General features: G+C 46.0%; 1 protein-coding gene across 4 annotated transcripts in view; it reads right to left on the bottom strand.

Annotated features, from left to right (window-relative positions):
• Window positions 1-437: 437 nt before the first annotated feature.
• Window positions 438-18,718, bottom strand: part of LOC140482474 (obscurin-like) — a 322,475-nt gene continuing 304,194 nt past the window's right edge. For all 4 annotated transcript variants that reach the window (XM_072580002.1, XM_072580005.1, XM_072580003.1 and 1 more), the window contains one exon: window positions 438-2,073. In XM_072580002.1, the coding sequence (XP_072436103.1) occupies window positions 2,066-2,073 (8 nt within the window). In that variant the 3' untranslated portion in view covers window positions 438-2,065. The remainder of the gene's footprint in view (window positions 2,074-18,718) is intronic.

Raw genomic sequence — 18,718 nt, 5'->3', positions numbered from 1 at the left:
ACAGGCCCTTCGGCCCAACACGTCCACACCGACCTGCCGAAGCGCAACCCACCCAGACCCATTCCCCTACATTTACCCTTTCACCTAACACTACAGGCAATTTAGCATGGCCAATTCATCTAACCTGCACATTTTTGGACTATGGGAGGAAACCCATGCAGACATGGGGAGAATGTGCAAACTCCACACAGACAGTCGCCTGAGGCAGGAATTGAACCCAGGTCTTTGGCGCTGTGAGGCAACAGTGCTAACCACTGTGCTACCGCGCTGCCCACAAATTCAAGATCGACCATGACCACACAATGGAACAGCAGGATCAATGGGCCCAATGGCCTACTCTTATTCGTTATGTTTCTCAGCATGTGAAAGAACAATGCTCATAATTACCACACTGCATGTTTGCTGGCAGAAATAAAAGATGCGCAAAAACGGCCATCTGGTGCAACTTTTTTTTATAAGGAGGTAACAGCATCACAAACCAATTGTATTGCTGACTGGAATCAAGCACTGTGAAGATCCCTGGACAACAACCACAATAAACACAATCAATTCATAGTGATGCACTGGCTAGCAGACATTAAGATTTTTGCTGGGGTATAATGGTGGTGGTGTGTGTGAAGATTCCACACTGATATTCCTTTATTAATATACAAGGCAAATGGCATGCTTGGAGATCAAAGGGGTTCATACAAATGGGGACAGAGACGAAAGAGAAATTAGGAAAGAGCAACCATAAGTTTGGTCACTGATCTGGGTTTTAAAGTTGAGGTTAGTCTTAAAAGAGGTAAAGGAACTAAGGCACAAACTCTGGGATGATGTGAAGGTAAGATGAGGTGGAGAGAAAGGTCAGGAAGGAGTACTAATGATGACACTAATGAGGGTTTTTGGTTGGTGCACTGAGACAGGTTGAGAGACTAGTGATGACTGGGTGACTTTGTCATGGCTATGGAGGATGATTAGGTATAGGTGGGGGCAATACCTTTGGAGCCCACACAGAACGGATAAAAGGAAATTTGGTCAGCGGAGATCCAAGAGTATGTATATGGCAGAGTAGGTAAGCTAACTTGGATCAGGATCCAGGATCTTGAATGCTGAGCATTCGCAGTAGTTGGCAATGACAGAGGTCAGTAGGTAACACAATAAAGGTCAGAAGATTGCTGTGGATGTAATTGGCTGCCCAAATGGACTAAGGTGTGTGTGTATGTATGACAATACAATTTGAACTTAAGGTGCATCACAGTCAAGCTTCTGGCTGGATAGTGATTCTGTGCTGGGACCTTGGATGTGTCTGCTATTTTAAAAATAAGATGGTGGTGAAATTAAAATTCAAATTGACATCTCCTAAGGATCACTGTAACAAAGGTCAAAGGAAAACGACAAATTTAATTCCAACAATGTTATTTTTGTTGGGCGGGAGGGGTATATGCATCCTCATCCTTACTGTGCTGGTCATAGAATGCTTGAAGCAAACTGTGGACATTACATTCTCTCTCTCTCTCTCCAAGGACATTCTGACAAGGAAAGGTTTGTATTCCCTCTCTCAACCCAGGAAAACCTGGGGCCAACTGTGACCCCCCCTGGAGCCCCAAGCAGCAACAACCCAGATAAATCAGCTAACTTGATTTTCAACTTAATCAATTGGGTCTTTTGCCCAAATCTCTGACATTTTTATAACTCAAGAGTTTCATGAAAATTAAATAGTACTCGGTGTGTTTTTGAAACAGTGCCACTACATTGTTACTTCTAGGTTTGGTGAGCAGCTACATCTGCGAGATTCATTCCTGAAGATTCCAGGACAATCCAGGGAAGTTGACACCATCCTCAATGCATCAGCTCGGTTTATCCTGAGCCAGTGAGTGGAGGGGGAGACTTGAGGAGATCTCCATGCGATGTTGTCTCTTTTCAAGCAAAGAGTGAAGGTGAATTGAGCAGTCCCTTAAAGCAGGCAGTAAAACATGACTGGCATTATGGTCCAGGGACAATGTTTTCCTGGAGCATGTGTGTGTGTTTGTGTTTGTGTGTTCGATTCCCAGGTGGGGAGTGAATCTGTTCCAACCCAGTGCTTCTATTCACCTGAAAACAGAAGAAAGAAATATATCAACAAGATGGAGAAGATGCAGAGAATACATTTCCACTTGTACCAAAGACCTGATTCTTGCCCCCCTCCCAATTTGTTCATAGAATTTGGCCTTCACTGGCTGGGCCAGCATTTAGTGCTCATCCCTCACTGCCCTTGAGAAGTTGTAGTAATATGCTTTTTGAACTGCTGTAGTCGATATCACTGCTAGGGTGAAGGTTCCAGGAATTTGAAGTCATGCCACTGTAGGAACTTCAATGTATTTCAAAGTCAGGGAACTTGCAGGTGGTGGTGTTTTCATGTATATACTGGCCTTGTTCTTCTAGATGAAAGTGGTTGAGGGTTTACAAGGTGGTGTCTAAGCAGCATTGGATTGTGACCTAGTCTCGAGCTTTGGTGAATTTAGACTATAAGACACAGGAGCAGGAATTAGGCCATTCAGCTCCTTGAGTCTGCTCTGCCATTCAATCATAGCTGATAAGTTTCTCAATTCCATTCTTATGCTTTCTCACCATAACACTTGATGCTCAAGAACCTATCTTATCACAATCTTAACCATACTCAATGACTTGGCCTCCATAGCCTTCTGTGGCAGTGAATTCCATAGATTCCCTACATTCTGGCTGAAGAAGTTTCTCCTTATCTCCATTCTAAAAAGTCTTCCCTTTACTCTAAGGCTGTGCCCTTGGGCCCGAGTCTCTGCTACCAATGAAAACATCTTCCCACCATCTACTCTGTCCAGACCATTCAGTATTCTGTTAGATTCAGTTTCAATTAGATTGTCCCCTCAGCCTTCTAAATTCCATTGAGTATAAACCCAGAGTCCTCAAATGTTCCTCATATGTTAAGCTTGTCATTCCTGGGACAATTCTTGTGAATCTCCTCTGAATAGAGTCCAGGGCTAGTACATCCTTCCTGAGATATGAGGCCCAAAATTACACACAATACTCCAAATGTGGTCTGACCACTGCCTTGTAGAGCCATGAAACAGTTCGAATTATGATTGAAAGTGGAAGAAAAGCAGAAAGAGAGAATCACTCTACCAGAGGGAAAAGAAAAGGAAATAGTTCTGGCAGAACAAAAAGAAAAAAGAAAGGAAGGCCCGAGCAGAAGATAGCGAGGAGGGGACAGTTTTTGAACTTCGGAGGTAGAAACTGAAAACTCAAGAGTCAACTTGGATGGTAAGGGAAAAGGTGATCTCATTGAGACAGTAAAGATAGTTTATCACATGGTAGAAAGGAAACCCATTAAGGGGAAACAAGTAAAAATTCTCAGAAACTGAAGCAATAGATTTTGCCTAATAATTGGCCTTTTCACACCAGACAATGGCCATTTTAACAACAGACAACCTAATTATCTGCCCTTAGCATTACCATCGCTGAATTCCCCCATGATCACATCCTGCAGATTACAATTGACCAGAAACTGAACTGGACTGGCCATATAAATACTGTGGCTATAAAAGCATGTTTGAAACTGGGAATCCTGCAGAGAATAACTCATCTTCTGCCTCCCCAAACCCTGTCCATCATCTACAACGAACAAGCCAGGAATGTGATGGAATACCCCCACTCCACCCCACCAAACTGGATGGATGCAGGTCCAACAACACTCAAGGAGCTTGATACCATCTAGGACAGAGCAACTCATTGATTGGCACCACATCCACAAACATCCAACATCTGCACTATTGGCGTTCAGTAGCAGCAATGTGTACTATCTAGAAGATGCACTGCAGCCACTCACCACGGCTCCTGAGACAGCACCTTCTAAACATGTGGTCTCTACCAATAGAAGATCAAGTACAGCAGATACTTGGGAACACCATTTCCTGAAAGTTCCCTTCCAAGCCACTCACTGTTCTGAAATATATTCTTGTTTCTTCAGTGTTGTTGGGTCAAAATCCTGGAATTCTCTCCTTAACGATACTGTGAGACTACCTACAGCACATGGACAACAGTGATTCAAAAACCTTTCCAAAACCTTCTCAAGGGGTAACTGCACTACCAACACCGTTCATCTCATGAGTGAATACAAACTGCTGTCAGAGATTACTCCTGAACAGTCTGGCTTCAATTTCAACACTTTGAATCACAGAGATACACAGCACAGAATTGCTGTATATCTTTGAAAACAGCACCCTCTCTTCAGTCCATGATGTCCGCACCAGTCGTAATATCAACCTAACTTTTCTGATCTCATTTTCTAGCAATTGGTTCATTGCCTTGCAGGCTTCAGCATTGTCAGTGTGTATTTAAATGTTATAATTATATTTTAATGTCAGAAGCTTTGCCTCTACCACCCTTACACGCAGTGAGTTCCAGAATCCCACCACCCTTCGGCAGAAAATATTTTTCCTCACGGCCCTTATCTCCTGCCCCTTACCTTAAATGTATACTGCCTGGTTATAGAACATAGAACATAGAACAATACAGCACAGAACAGGCCCTTCGGCTCACGATATGGTGCCGAACATTTCTCCTAGCTTAAGCACCTATCCATGAACCTATCCAATTGCTGCTTAAAGGTCACCAATGATTCTGACTCTGCCACTCCTACAGGCAGCGCATTCCATGCCCCCATCATTCTCTGGGTAAAGAACCTACCCCTGACTTCCCCCCTATACCTTCCACCCTTCACCTTAAATTTATGTCCCCTTGTAACACTCTGTTGTACCCAGGGAAAAAATCTCTGACTGTCTACTCTATCTATTCCACTGATTATCTTATAAACCTCTATCAAGTCATCCCTCATCCTTCGCCGTTCCAATGAGAAAAGGCCTAGCACTCTCAACCTATACTCGTACAACCTATTCTCCATTCCAGGCAACATCCTGGTAAATCTCCTCTGTACCCTCTCCAAAGCTTCCACATCTTGCCTAAAGTGAGGTGACCAGAACTGCACACAGTACTCCAAATGTGGCCTTACCAAGGTCCTGTACAGCTGCAACATCACCTCACGACTCTTGAATTCAATCCCTCTGCTAATGAATGCTCATACACCATAGGCCTTCTTACAAGCTCTATCCACCTGAGTGGCAACTTTCAAAGATATATGAACATATACCCCAAGATCCCTCTGCTCCTCCACCTTACTAAGAACCCTACCGTTAACCCTGTATTCCGCATTCTTATTTGTTCTTCCAAAATGGACAACCTCACACTTGACAGGGTTGAACTCCATCTGCCACTCCTCAGCCCAGCTCTGCATCATATCTAAGTCCCTTTGCAGCTGACAACAGCCCTCCTCACTGTCCACAACTCCACCAATGTTCGTATTGTCTGCAAATTTACTGACCCACCCTTCAACTCCCTCTTCCAAGTCATTAATAAAAATTACAAACAGCAGAGGACCCAGAACTGATCCCTGCGGAACTCCACTTGTAACTGGACTCCAGGCTGAATATTTACCATCTACCACCACTCTCTGACTTCGACCGGTTAGCCAGTTCTCTATCCAACTGGCCACATTTCCCACTATCCCATGTCTCCTGACTTTCCCCATAAGCCTACCATGGGGAACCTTATCAAATGCCTTACTAAATTCCATGTACACTACATCCACTGCTCTACCCTCATCCACATGTTTGGTCACCTCCTCAAAGAATTCAATAAGACTTGTAAGGCAAGACCTACCCCTCACAAATCCATGCTGGCTGTCCCTAATCAAGCAGTGTCTTTCCAGATACTCATAAATCCTATCCCTCAGTACCCTTTCCATTACTTTGCCTACCACCGACGTAAGACTAACTGGCCTGTAATTCCCGGGGTTATCCCTATTCCCTTTTTTGAACAGGGGCACAACATTCGCCACTCTCCAGTCCCCTGGTACCACCCCCACTGATAGTGAAGATGAAAAGATCATTGCCAACGGCTCTGCAATTTCCTCTCTTGCTTCCCACATAATCCTAGGATATATCCCGTCAGGCCCGGGGGACTTGTCTATCCTCAAGTTTTCCAAAATGCCCAACACATCTTCCTTCCTAACAAGTATCTCCTCTAGCTTACCAGTCCTTTTCATACTCTCCTCTTCAACAATACAGTCCCTCTCATTTGTAAATACAGAAGAAAAGTACTCATTCAAGACCTCTCCTATCTCTTCCAACTCAATACACAGTCTCCCACTACTGTCCTTGATTTGACCTACCCTCGTTCTCGTCATTCTCATGTTTCTCACATACGCATAAAAGGCCTTGGAGTTATCCTTGATCCTACCCGCCAAAGATTTTTCATGCCCTCTCTTAGCTCTCCTAATCCCTTTCTTCAGTTCCCTCCTGGCTATCCTGTATCCCTCCAACGCTCTGTCTGAACCTTGTTTCCTCAACCTTATGTAAATCTCCTTCTTCCTCTTTACTAGACATTCAACCTCCCTCGTCAACCAAGGTTCCCTCACACGACCATCTCTTTCCTGCCTGACAGGTACATACATACCAAGGACACGTCGTATCTGCTTCTTGAAAAAGTTCCACATTTCAATGACATCCTTCCCTGACAGCCTATGCTCCCAACTTATGCTCCTCTGATCCTGTCTTGCAGCATCGTATTTACCCTTTCCCCAATTGTAAAACCTACCCTGTTGCACTCACCTATCTCTCTCCATAACCAAGGTGAAAGTCACAGAATTGTGGTCAGCATCACCAAAATGCTCACCCACTAACAAGCCCATCACTTGTCCCGGTTTGTTACCGAGTACCAAATCCAATATGGCCTCCCCTCTGGTCGGACAATCTACATACTGAGTTAGAAAAGCTTCCTGGACACACTGCACAAACACCGCTCTGTCCAATCTACTTGATCTAAAGAGCTTCCAATCAATATTTGGGAAGTTGAAATCGCCCATGACTACTACCGTGTGGCTTCTGCACCTTTCCAAAATCTGTTTCCCAATCTGTTTCTCCACATCTCTGCTGTTATTGGGGGGCCTATAATAAACACCCAACAAGGTGACTGCTCCTTTCCTATTTCTGACTTCAGCCCATACTACCTCCACAGGCAGATCCCCCTCGAACTGCCTTTCTGCAGCCATTATACCATTTCTAATTAGCAACGCCACACCCCGTCCTTTTTTACCACCCTCCCTAATCTTACTGAAACATCTGTAACCAGGAACCTCCAACAACCATTCCTGTCCTTCTTCTATCCACGTTTCCGTGATGGCCACAACATCATAGTCCCAAGTACCAATCCACGCCTTAAGTTCACCCACCTTATTTCTGATACTCCTTGCGTTGAAGTATACACACTTGAACCCAGCTCTGTGTCCGCAAGTATTCCCTGTCAGTGCTACCTTCTCCACAGCCTCCCTACGTTCTTAGACATCCTGAAAAACAGCTAACCTACTTGCTGGACTACAAGTCCGGATCCCATCCCCCGCCAAATTAGTTTAAACCCCCCCCCCCCCGAAGAGTACTAGCAAACCTACCTCCCAGGATATTGGTGCCCTTCTGGTTCAGGTGCAACCCGTCCTGCTTGTACAGGTCCCACATTCCCCAGAATGCAGTCCAATTGTCCAAATACCTGAAGCCCTCCCTCCTACACCATCCTTGCAGCCACGTGTTCAACTGCACTCTCTCCCTATTCCTTGCCTCACTGTCACGTGGCACTGGCAACAACATAGAGATGAGAACTCTGTCCGTCCTAGCTTTTAGCTTCCAGCCTAACTCCCTGAGCTCCTGAATGACCCCACCCTCCCTACCCCTCTTCCTATCTATGTCGTTGGTGCCAATGTGTACCACGACTTCTGGCTGCACACCCTCCCCCTTAAGGATTCTGAAGACACGGTCCGAGACGTCTCGGACCCTGGCACCCAGGAGGCAACAAACCAACCGAGATCCCTCTATCCCTCCATCAAGAGAAAAAGCTATTTCCTCTCTTCCCTAATTATACCCAGAAGAATTGTATACATCTCAATCATGTTTTCTTTATAACAGAAAATTGAGAGGGGACAAGTCCAGCTCCTATGTCCAACTTCCCCTCATAATTGAAACTCTCCAGTCCAGGCAATATCCTGGTAAATCTTCTCTGCAACCTCTCCAATGCAATTACACTCCTCCTCTAATGTGGGATCCAGAACCACACACAATACTTGATCTGTGGCTTAACCATTGTTTTATACAGTTCCAGCATAACTACCCTGCTCTTAAACGCTTATGTATTGATTAATAAAGGCAAGTATCTCATATATTTTCTTAACTTTATCTACCTGTCCCAATTCCTTAAGAGACCAGGGTCCATGCACACAGAGGTCCCTCTGATCCCCAGTAGGATCCTACCATTCATCATGTATTCCCTTGCCATATTTGTTCTGGCCACTGCATCACTTCACATTTATCCGTATTTAATTCCATTTGCTGTCGATCAACCCATTTGACCAGATCATCCAATCCTCCTACACTTTAAGGCTATCCTACTCATTATTTACCGTCCACCAATTTTTGTATTATCTGTAAACTTACTAATCATCTCTCTTACACTGAAGGAGGAGAAAGTGAGGACTGCAGATGCTGGCGATCAGAGTCGAGAGTGTGGTGCTGGAAAAGCACAGCAGGTCAGGCAGCATCCAAGGAGCAGGAAAATTGACATTTCGGGCATAAGCCCTGATGAAGGCTTGATTCTCCTGCTCCTCTTACACTGAAGTCTCAACAATTCATATGAACCACAAACAGCAAGGGCCCCCAACACTGATCTCTGTGGGACACCACTGGATTCAGACTTTTGGTTGGAAAAACACTCCTCAACCATCACCCGCTGCTTCCTGCCACTCAGTTAATCATAGATCCAATTTACCAAATTTCCTTGGATTTCAAAGGCTCTTACCTTTAGTATCAGTATCCCAAGCAAGGCTTATCAAACACCAGGCTGAAATCCAAATTGACTACATCGAAAGCATTGCCCTCATCAACACCACCTGGTTATCTCTTCAAAAGCTTCAGTCAAGTTGGTCAGATATGACCACCCCATGACAAAACCATGCTTGACTGTTCTTGATTAAATCCTGCCTTTCCAAACACAGATTAATTCTGTCCCTCAGAATTGCTTCCAATAGTTTCCTTACCACTGAAGTTAGATTGACTGGCCAGTAGTTTCTTGGTTTATCTCTTGTTCTCTTCAGGAATAACGGTATCACATTGGCTGTCCTCCAGCATCTCTCCTGTGGCCAGACAGGAATTGAAAATTTTTGCGAGTGTGATTGCCATTTACTCCCTTGTCTCACTCAACAAACTGGGGTACACTGCATCTGGCCTGGAGATTTATCTACCTTTAAACTTGCCACAACCTCCTTTTTGTCTATGCTAATTTCTTCAGTTGTGTCACAGACCTTCCTTCTGATATCTATACCCATACTGTCCCTTTTACTAGTGAACATCAACCCAACATATTCATTTAGAACCCTGGCTGGGGGAGGCCTGAGGCCCTGAAGAAGAGCCCCTCAGACTCTGTGTTTACCCCACTATGGCGGGGGTGGTGGTGGGCGGGAAGAGGGAAGAATCCTTTCTGGTTATTCTAGTGAATATAAGGTGAGTGTTGTTGAGGGAACGGGGAGCACAGACAGCCATCTGGTGAGGGAATCAAGTCAGCAGTGATTCCTGGCTTCATAGGCCTGGTGCATAGATTCCTGGAACGGCAGCACCTGCAGCAATGGTACAGCAGGGACTCTTGGCTGCAGTAGGCCCAGAGTGTGGACTCTTTCACTGATGGTAGGTTGTCGACTGCAGCAATGCTGGTGCCTGGAGTAGGTGCTCCTGGCTGCGGTAGGCCCAGAACAGGGACCTTGCAGAAATACTTGAGTCGTGTTTGGGACTGCGGCGATGAAGATTAACTCAACTTAAGTACTTCCTTTTTGTTCTTTTGTAACTCAAAATGGCACTGGAATGTGGTGACAGATCACTTTTCATTGTATCTCCCTAAATATATATGCCAATAAATCAATCATTCAATTTCTGTTTGTTGTTTCAGATTTCCAGTATCTACAGTTCTTTGTTTTATTTTAGAGTTTATCTACCCCTTCCGATTCCTTAATTATCTAATAATACATCATTTGTCAAAGGAGGAAATACATGTGGACCTGTGCAAATTGTCCTTGAAATTGAGTGGTGAGAAAGGTAACACAATTTGTTACCACAAGGAATCATTCTGGCGAAAAGTTTAGATGCATTTCAAAGTAAGTTAGAAAAACATGGTCAGGACGAAGGAATTAAAGAATTAAAGGATATGATAAGCAGTTGAGATAATGTGTTAATAGGAGGAATTCTGTCGAGAGACCAGATGAAAAAAAAACTCAGTAAGTTTGAGGAGAAAGCGAATCAGATTGAGAGGGTAGGCTGTGCTGTTTCACAGACTATAAGAGAAAAGAACTGCCAAAATATTCCCTTCAGGACTCTCTGTTTACACAGAGTGGTATTGAGGCCTCGTTGATGTGGAGGAGAAGCTTTGCTATAACACACTGTCAGCCAGTTCCAGATTACATGCTGAGTGTAAACAGGATATGGAAGCCAGTATTGGACTGGGGCATACAAAGTTAAAAATCACGCAATACCAGGTTATGGTCCAACAGGTTTAATTGGAAGCACTAGCTTTCAGAGCGCTGCTCCTTCATCAGGTGGTTGTGCTTCTGAAAGCTAGTGCTTCCAATTAAACCTGTTGGACTATAACCTGGTGTTGTGTGATTTTTAACAGTGTAAACAGGAACAGCTTTAAACAGACTGAGGCTTCTGGCCAAGCTCTCAAAGCTGACCACTGGCACCTGGTGGCAGAAAACAGGTATTGCAGAACTTGCTAAACCAGTCAGGACTCAAAATTTTAACATGGGCAATAAAAACTTAAGAGAAAGTGAGGACTGCAGATGCTGGAGACCAGAGTTGAAAAATGTGTTGCTGGAAAAACACAGCAGGACAGGCAGCATCCAAGGAGCAGGAGAATCGACATTTTGGGCATAAGCCCTTCTTCAGGAATGAGGCTGGTGTGCCAAGTGGGCTGAGATAAAAGGTAGGGGGGAGGGAATTTGGGGGAGGGGCGCTGGGAATACGATAGGTGGAAGGAGGTGAGGGTAAGGGTGATAGGCCGGAGAGGGGGTGGGGGCGGAGAGGTCGGGAAGAAGATTGCAGGTCAAGAGGGCGGTGCTGAATCCAGGGGTTGGGACTGAGATAAGGTGGGGGAAGGGGAAATGAGGAAGCTGGAGAAATCTACATTCATCGCGTGTGGTTGGAGGGTTCCTAAGTGGAAGATGAGGCGCTCTTCCTCCAGGCGTCGTGTAGTCAGGGTCTGGCGGTGGAGGAGGCCAAGGACCTGCATGGCAGAGTGGGAGGGGGAGTTAAAGTGTACAACCACGGGGCGGTTGGGTTGGTTGGTGCGGGTGTCCCAGAGGTGTTCCCTGAAACGTTCCGCAAGTAGGCGGCCTTGTCTCCCCAATGTAGAGGAGACCACATCGGGTGCAGTGGATACAGTAAATGATGTGTGTGGAGGTGCAGGTGAATTTGCGACGGATATTGAAGGATCCATTGGGGCCTTGGAGGGAGGTGAGGGGGGAGGTGTGGGCGCAAGTTTTGCATTTCTTGCGGTTGCAGGGGAAGGTGCCGGGAGTGGAGGTTGGGTTGGTGGGGGTGGTGTGGACCTGACGAGGGAGTTGCGGAGGGAGTGGTCTCTCCAGACCACTTAATTCAACCAAATTGACCCGTCATTTAAAAACACTCAATTTCGAACCCAAACTGGTATATTTCAGTTCCTCACCTCCTGGATCATATACTGATGGTTGTCTCTTAATCCTCTCTCAGGGAGATATCTGTACACAGACAAGTGTCTCTCAATTATACAATGTGGTAAAGATTAGTAGAAGGCTGAGGATTGGGAAGCCTTTAAAGACCAGCAGAGTCATAGAGATGTACAGCACGGAAACAGATCCTTCGTTCCAACTCATCCATGCCAACCAGACATCCTAACCTAATGCAGTCCCATTTGCTAGCACTTGGCCCATATTCCTCTCTACCCCTTCTATTCATAGAGTCAGAGATGTACAGCACAGAAACAGACCCTTCGGTCCAACTCGTCCAGGCTGACCAGATATCCCAACACAATCTAGGCCTGCTTGCCAACACCCGGCCCATATCCCTCCAAATCCTTCCTATTCATATACCCATCCAATGCCTTTTAAATGTTGCAATTGTACCAACCTCCACCACTTCCTCAGGCAGCTCAACCCATGCACCACCATCTGCATAAAAAAGTTGCCCCTTAGGTCTCTTTTATATCTTTCCCCTCTCACCTTAAACTTATGCCCTCTAGTTCTGGGCACCCCCACTCCAGGGAAGAGACCTTGACTATCTATCATATCCATGCCCCTCATGATTTTATAAACCTCTATGAGGTCACCCCTCAATCTCCGACGCTCCAGGGAAAACAGCCCCAGCCTATTCAGCCTTCCTTATAGCTCAAACCCTCCAACCCTGGCAACATCCTTGTAAATCTTTTCTGAACTCTTTCAAGTTTCACAATATCCTGTCAATATGAGGGAGGCCAGAACTGCACACAATATTCCAAAAGTGGCCTAATTAATGTCCCATACAGCTGCAATATGACCTCCCAACTCCTATTCTCAATGCTCTAATAAAGAAAAGCTTCACTATCCTATCTACCTGAGATTCCACTTTCAAGGAATTATGAACTTGCACTATAAGATTAGATTACTTACAGTGTGGAAACAGGCCCTTCGGCCCAACAAGTCCACACCGCCCTGCCGAAGCGTAACCCACCCATACCCCTACCCCTACAGCTACATCTACCCCTTACCTAACACTACGGGCAATTTAGCAATGGCCAATTCACCTGACCTGCACATCTTTGGGACTGTGGGAGGAAACCGGAGCACCCGGAGGAAACCCACGCAGACACGGGGAGAATGTGCAAACTCCACACAGTCAGTCACCTGAGGCGGGAATTGAACCCGGGTCTCTGGCGCTGTGAGGCAGCAGTGCTAACCACTGTGCCACCGTGCCGCCCATCTCTTTGTTCACCAGGACCTTACCATTAAGTGTGTAAGTCCTGCTCTGATTTGTTTTTCCAAAATGCAGCACCCCACATTTACCTAAATTAATCTCCATCTGCCACTCCTCAAGTCCATTGGTCCATCTGATCAAGATCCCGTTGTATTCCAAGGTAACCTTCCTCACTGCTACACCTGCAACTTTGGTGTCATCTGTAAACGTACTAACTATACCTCCAATATTCACATCCAAATCATTTATGTAAATGGCGAAAGCAGTGGACCCAGCACCAATCCTTGTGGCACTCCACTGGTCACAGGCCTCCAGTCTGAAAAACAACCCTCCACCGCTATCCTCTGTCTTCTACCTTTGAGTCAGTTCTGTATCCCAATGGCTAGTTCTCCCTGTATTCCATGAGATCTAACCTTGCTAAGCAGTCTACCATGAGGAACTTTGTTGAACACCTTACTGAAATCCATATAAATCACATCCATTACTCTGCCCTCATTAATCCTCTTTCTTACTCCTTCAAATAACTCTATCAAGTTAGAGGGACATGATTTTGCACGCACAAAACCATGATGACTCTCCCTAATCAGTCCTTGCCTTTTCAAATTCAGGTAAATCCTGTCCCTCAGGATTCCCTCCAACCTGCCCAGCAGTGAGGTCAGGCTCACTGGTTAATAGTTCCCTGGCTTTTCCTTAACACTTTTCTTAAATAAGTGGTAACCACAGTTAGCCAACCTCCAGTCTTCTGACATCTCACCTGTGACTATTGATGGATGATACAAGTATCTCAGCAAGGGGCCCGACAATCACTTCCCTAGCTTCCCATAGTTCTAGGGTACACCAGATCAGGTTCTGGGGATTTACCCACCTTTATAAGTTTTAAGACATCCAGCACCACCTCCACTGTAATGTGGACTTTTTTCAAAATGCCACCATCTATTTCCCCACATCCTATATCTTCTATGTCCTTCTCCACAGTAAACACTGATGCAAAATATTTGTTTAGTCTCTCCCCCATCTCCTGCAGTTCCACACATAGGCTGCCTTGCTGATCTTTGAGGGACCCTATTCTCACCCTTGTTATCCTTTTGTCTTTAAATGTATTTATAGAATCCCTTTAGATTCTCCTTAACCCTATTTGCCAAAGCTATCTCATGTCCCTTTTTTGCTCTCCTGATTACCCTCTTAAGTATACTTCTACTGCCTTTATACTCTTCTGGAGATTCACTCGATCTCTCCTGTCTGTTCCTGACATATCCTTCCTTTTTCTTCTTGACCAAAACCTCAATTTCCCTAGTCTTTTCAGCATTTCTTACACCCACCAGCCTTGCCTTTCACCCTAACAGAAATATACTGTGACTGCACTCTCATTATCTCATTTTTGAAGGCTTCCCATTTTCCAGCCGTCCCTTTACCTGCGAACGTCCATCATATTCTCTAGCTCCTATAAATTCCTTTTGCCTCTAACTGCCACTCCAACCGATCCATGCGATCTGATAGATTTCGCACCAAAGACACTTCCTGCAGACACAGAACTTCAGTAACATGGAACTCTCCCTAAACTTCCACATCTGACAGGAAGAGCACATCACTCTACTAAAGGCCATCTTTGCTCTTTCACAATCTTTGACCCAGAAAATAGCACTGTCTTATTGCTCTAAAAAGACACCATTCCAGGCTAACTTAGTAGTTATAGTTTATATTTTTAAAATTTAATCCAGAGACAGATCTCAGAAAAAATATAATCAAGGGAAGAACCCACTCTACTCACTTTTGTATATTTACAGCAATGTTACACTTAGAAACTATTCACTTATCTGCTCCTGTGCTGTGAACTCTTCCAACACAAGTTCTGCCAAAGTCAGCTATGAATTTCGCAGTTTATTAATTTTTCCTAGATGTACTTCAATGTCCAGAGATACTTGAACTCAAACAGCAAAGGCACTAACTGTGCAGATTCACTGCCATCTCAGGCAGCAGTGTAGGTTTCTTTCTCTGACCGTGTGGTCACTGCCTTTGTCTGTCTTCCTCCTTTTTAATGTGCCATTGTTTTGATCTTTTTTCTCCCAAAGTTCCAAAACAATGCAACAGCATAAAGAACAGTAATTGCTACTCCTGGAATTCAAAGAAATCACCCCCAACTCCTTAAATACCTCAAAAAAGTTGCAGCACTTATAGCCACAATTTTTCCCATTCTTCATCTTAGATTACCCAGAATGGAGGGAGAAGATGAAATATAAAAGTAAACTAACTCATAATATGAAAGAAGATTGTAGGAATCTTTTTAGTATCTAAAAATAGATACTGGCCTGGAGAAGTAGCAATAGGGATCAAAGAAATGGCACAGGGACTGAATAGGCATTTACATCAGTTTTCACAGTGGAAGACGTCTGCAGCACACCAGAATTTCAATAGAATGTTGAGGAGGAGGCAGAGGTCAGTGTAGTGGCCATCACTAAGCAGAAGCTGCTGGAGAAGCTGAGAGGTATGAAAGTGGATAAATCACTCAGATCAGATGGACTTCACCCCTGAAGACGATGGCTAAGGAGATTGTAGAGGCATTGGTGGTGATCTTTCAGGAATCAATGGAGTCAGAGAGGGCACCAGAGGACTAGAAAACGGCAAATGTAACATTCCTGTTTAAGAAGGGAGGGAGGCAGAAGACTGGAAACAATAGGGCCGCTTACTCTGATCTTGTTGGTGGTAAACTTTTAGAATCCGTTATGATGAGTGTTTCAAATTGCACAGTAAAATAGGGCTGAGTCAGCAATGCTTCATCAAGGGGAGAATGCTTGAGGACTCTGTGTCTGTACTCAATGGAGTTTAGAAGGTTGAGGGGAAATCTGATTGAAACTTACAAATATTGAGTGGCCTGAATCAACTGAACTTAGAGAAGACATTTCCACTGATAGGAAAGACGAGGACCAGAGGACACAGCCTAACAGTGAAGAGACGACTCTTTTAAACTCAGATGAAGAGAAACTCCTTTAGTCAGGGGGTGGTTAACCTATGGAAGTCCTTACCGCAGACGGTTGTGGAGGCCAAATCATTGAGGGTATTTGAGACAGAGATAGAGTCTTGATTAATGACAGGACCAAAGGTTATGTATGTATACAGGGTGGTGAAGATGGCATATGGAACGCTTGCCTTCATTAGGTGGAGAAAATCTTTTCTCAATGGGAAAATATCTAAAACCAGACAGCATAAGTTTAAGGTGAGGAGTAATTGATTTAGAGGGGATCGGAGGAAAATGTTTTCACCCAGAGGGTAATAGACGTTTGCAATGCACTGTCTGAGAGAGTGGTGAAGATAGGCACACTCCCAACACTGAAGAAGTATCTGGACAAGCACTTACAATGCCAGGGCGTTTGGACCAGGTGGAGGTAAATGGGATTATTGTCGTTAGGTGTTTATTAGTTAGGTAAAAACAATGACTGCAGATGCTGGAAACCAGATTCTGGATGAGTGGTGCTGGAAGAGCACAGCAGTTCAGGCAGCATCCAAGTAGCTTCGAAATCGACGTTTCGGGCAAAAGCCCTTCATCAGGAATAAAGGTAGTGAGCCTGAAGCGTGGAGAGATAAGCTAGAGGAGGGTGGGGGTGGGGAGAAAGTAGCATAGAGTACAATGGGTGAGTTAGGGGAGGGGATGAAGGTGATAGGTCAAGGAGGAGAGGGTGGAGTGGATAGATGGAAAAGAAGATAGGCAGATAGGACAAGTCCGGACAAGGCAGGGGGACAGTTACTGAGCTGGAAGTTTAGAACTAGGGTGAGGTGGGGGAAGGGGAAATGAGGAAACTGTTGAAGTCCACATTGATGCCTTGAGGTTGAAGTGTTCCGAGGCGGAAGATGAGGCGTTCTTCCTCCAGGCGTCTGGTGGTGAGGGAGCTGCGGTGAAGGAGGCCCAGGAGCTCCATGTCCTCGGCAGAGTGGGAGGGGGAGTTGAAATGTTGGGCCACGGGGCGGTGGGGTTGATTGGTGTGGGTGTCCCGGAGATGTTCCCTAAAGCGCTCTGCTAGGAGGCGCCCAGTCTCCCCAATGTAAAGGAGACCGCATCTGGAGTAACGGATACAATAAATGATATTAGTGGATGTGCAAGTAAATCTTTGATGGATGTGGAAGGCTCCTTTATGGACTTGGATAGAAGTGAGGGAGGAGGTGTGGGCGCAGGTTTTACAGTTCCTGCGGTGGCAGGGGAAAGTGCCAGGATGGGAGGGTGGGTTGTTTGGGAGCGTGGACCTGACCAGGTAGTCGCGGAGGGAATGGTCTTTGCGGAAGGTGGAAAGGGGTGGGGAGGGAAATATATCCCTGGTAGTGGGGTCTGTTTGGAGGTGGCGGATATGTCGGCGGATGATTTGGTTTATGTGAAGGCTGGTAGGGTGGAAGGTGAGCACCAGGGGCGTTCTGTCCTTGTTACGGTTGGAGGGGTGGGGTCTGAGGGCGGAGGTGCGGGTTGTAGACGAGATGCATTGGAGGGCATCTTTAACCACGTGGGAAGGGAAATTGCGGTCTCTAAAGAAGGAGGCCATCTGGTGTGTTCTGTGGTGGAACTGGTCCTCCTGGGAGCAGATCCGGCGGAGTTGGAGGAATTGGGAATATGGGATGGCATTTTTGCAAGAGGTAGGGTGGGAAGAGGTGTAATCAGGTAGCTGTGGGAGTTGGTGGATTTGTAAAAAATGTCAGTGTCAAGTCGGTCGTCATTAATGGAGATAGGTCCAGGAAGGGGAGGGAGGTGTCAGAGATGGTCCAGGTAAATTTAAGGTCAGGGTGGAATGTGTTGGTGAAGTTGATGAATTGCTCAACCTCCTCGCGGGAGCACGAGGTGGCGCCAATGCAGTCATCAATGTAGTGGAGGAAGAGGTGGGGAGTGGTGCCGGTGTAATTACGGAAGATCAACTGCTCTACGTAGCCAACAAAGAGACAGGCATAGCTGGGGCCCATACGTGTGCCCATGGCTACCCCTTTGGTCTGGACGAAGTGGGAGGATTCAAAGGAGAAATTGTTAAGGGTGAGTACCAGTTCGGCCAAACGAATGAGAGTGTCGGTGGAAGGGTACTGTTGGGGTCGTCTGGAGAGGAAAAAACGGAGGGCTTGGAGGCCCTGGTCACGGCGGATGGAGATGTAGAGGGATTGGATATCCATGGTGAAGATGAGGCATTGGGGGCCAGGGAAACGGAAGTCTTGGAGGAGGTGGAGGGCGTGGGTAGTGTCTCGAACGTATGTGGGGAGTTCCTGGACTAGGGGGGATAGGACAATGTCGAGGTAGGTAGAGGTGAGTTCAGTGGGGCAGGAGCATGCTGAGACAATGGGTCGGCCAGGGTGGTCAGGCTTCTGGATCTTGGGAAGGAGGTAGAACAGGGCAGTGCGGGGTTCCCGGACTATGAGGTTGGAAGCTGTGGGTGGGAGATTTCCTGAGGTGATGAGGTTCTGTATGGTCTGGGAGATGATTGTTTGGTGATGGGGGGTGGGGTCATGGTCGAGGGGGCAGTAGGAAGAGGTGTCCTCGAGTTGACGTTTGGCTTCAGCGGTGTAGAGGTCAGTGCGCCAGACTACCACTGTGCCCTTTTATCCGCTGGCTTGATGGTGAGGTTGGGATTGGAGCAGAGGGATTGGAGGGCTGCGCGTTGTGAGGGTGAGAGGTTGGAGTGGGGGAGGAAGGT

Source organism: Chiloscyllium punctatum, chromosome 10 (assembly GCF_047496795.1).
Source record: "Chiloscyllium punctatum isolate Juve2018m chromosome 10, sChiPun1.3, whole genome shotgun sequence".
Taxonomy (NCBI): domain Eukaryota; kingdom Metazoa; phylum Chordata; class Chondrichthyes; order Orectolobiformes; family Hemiscylliidae; genus Chiloscyllium; species Chiloscyllium punctatum.
This window is presented reverse-complemented; position numbering and strand designations above follow the sequence as displayed.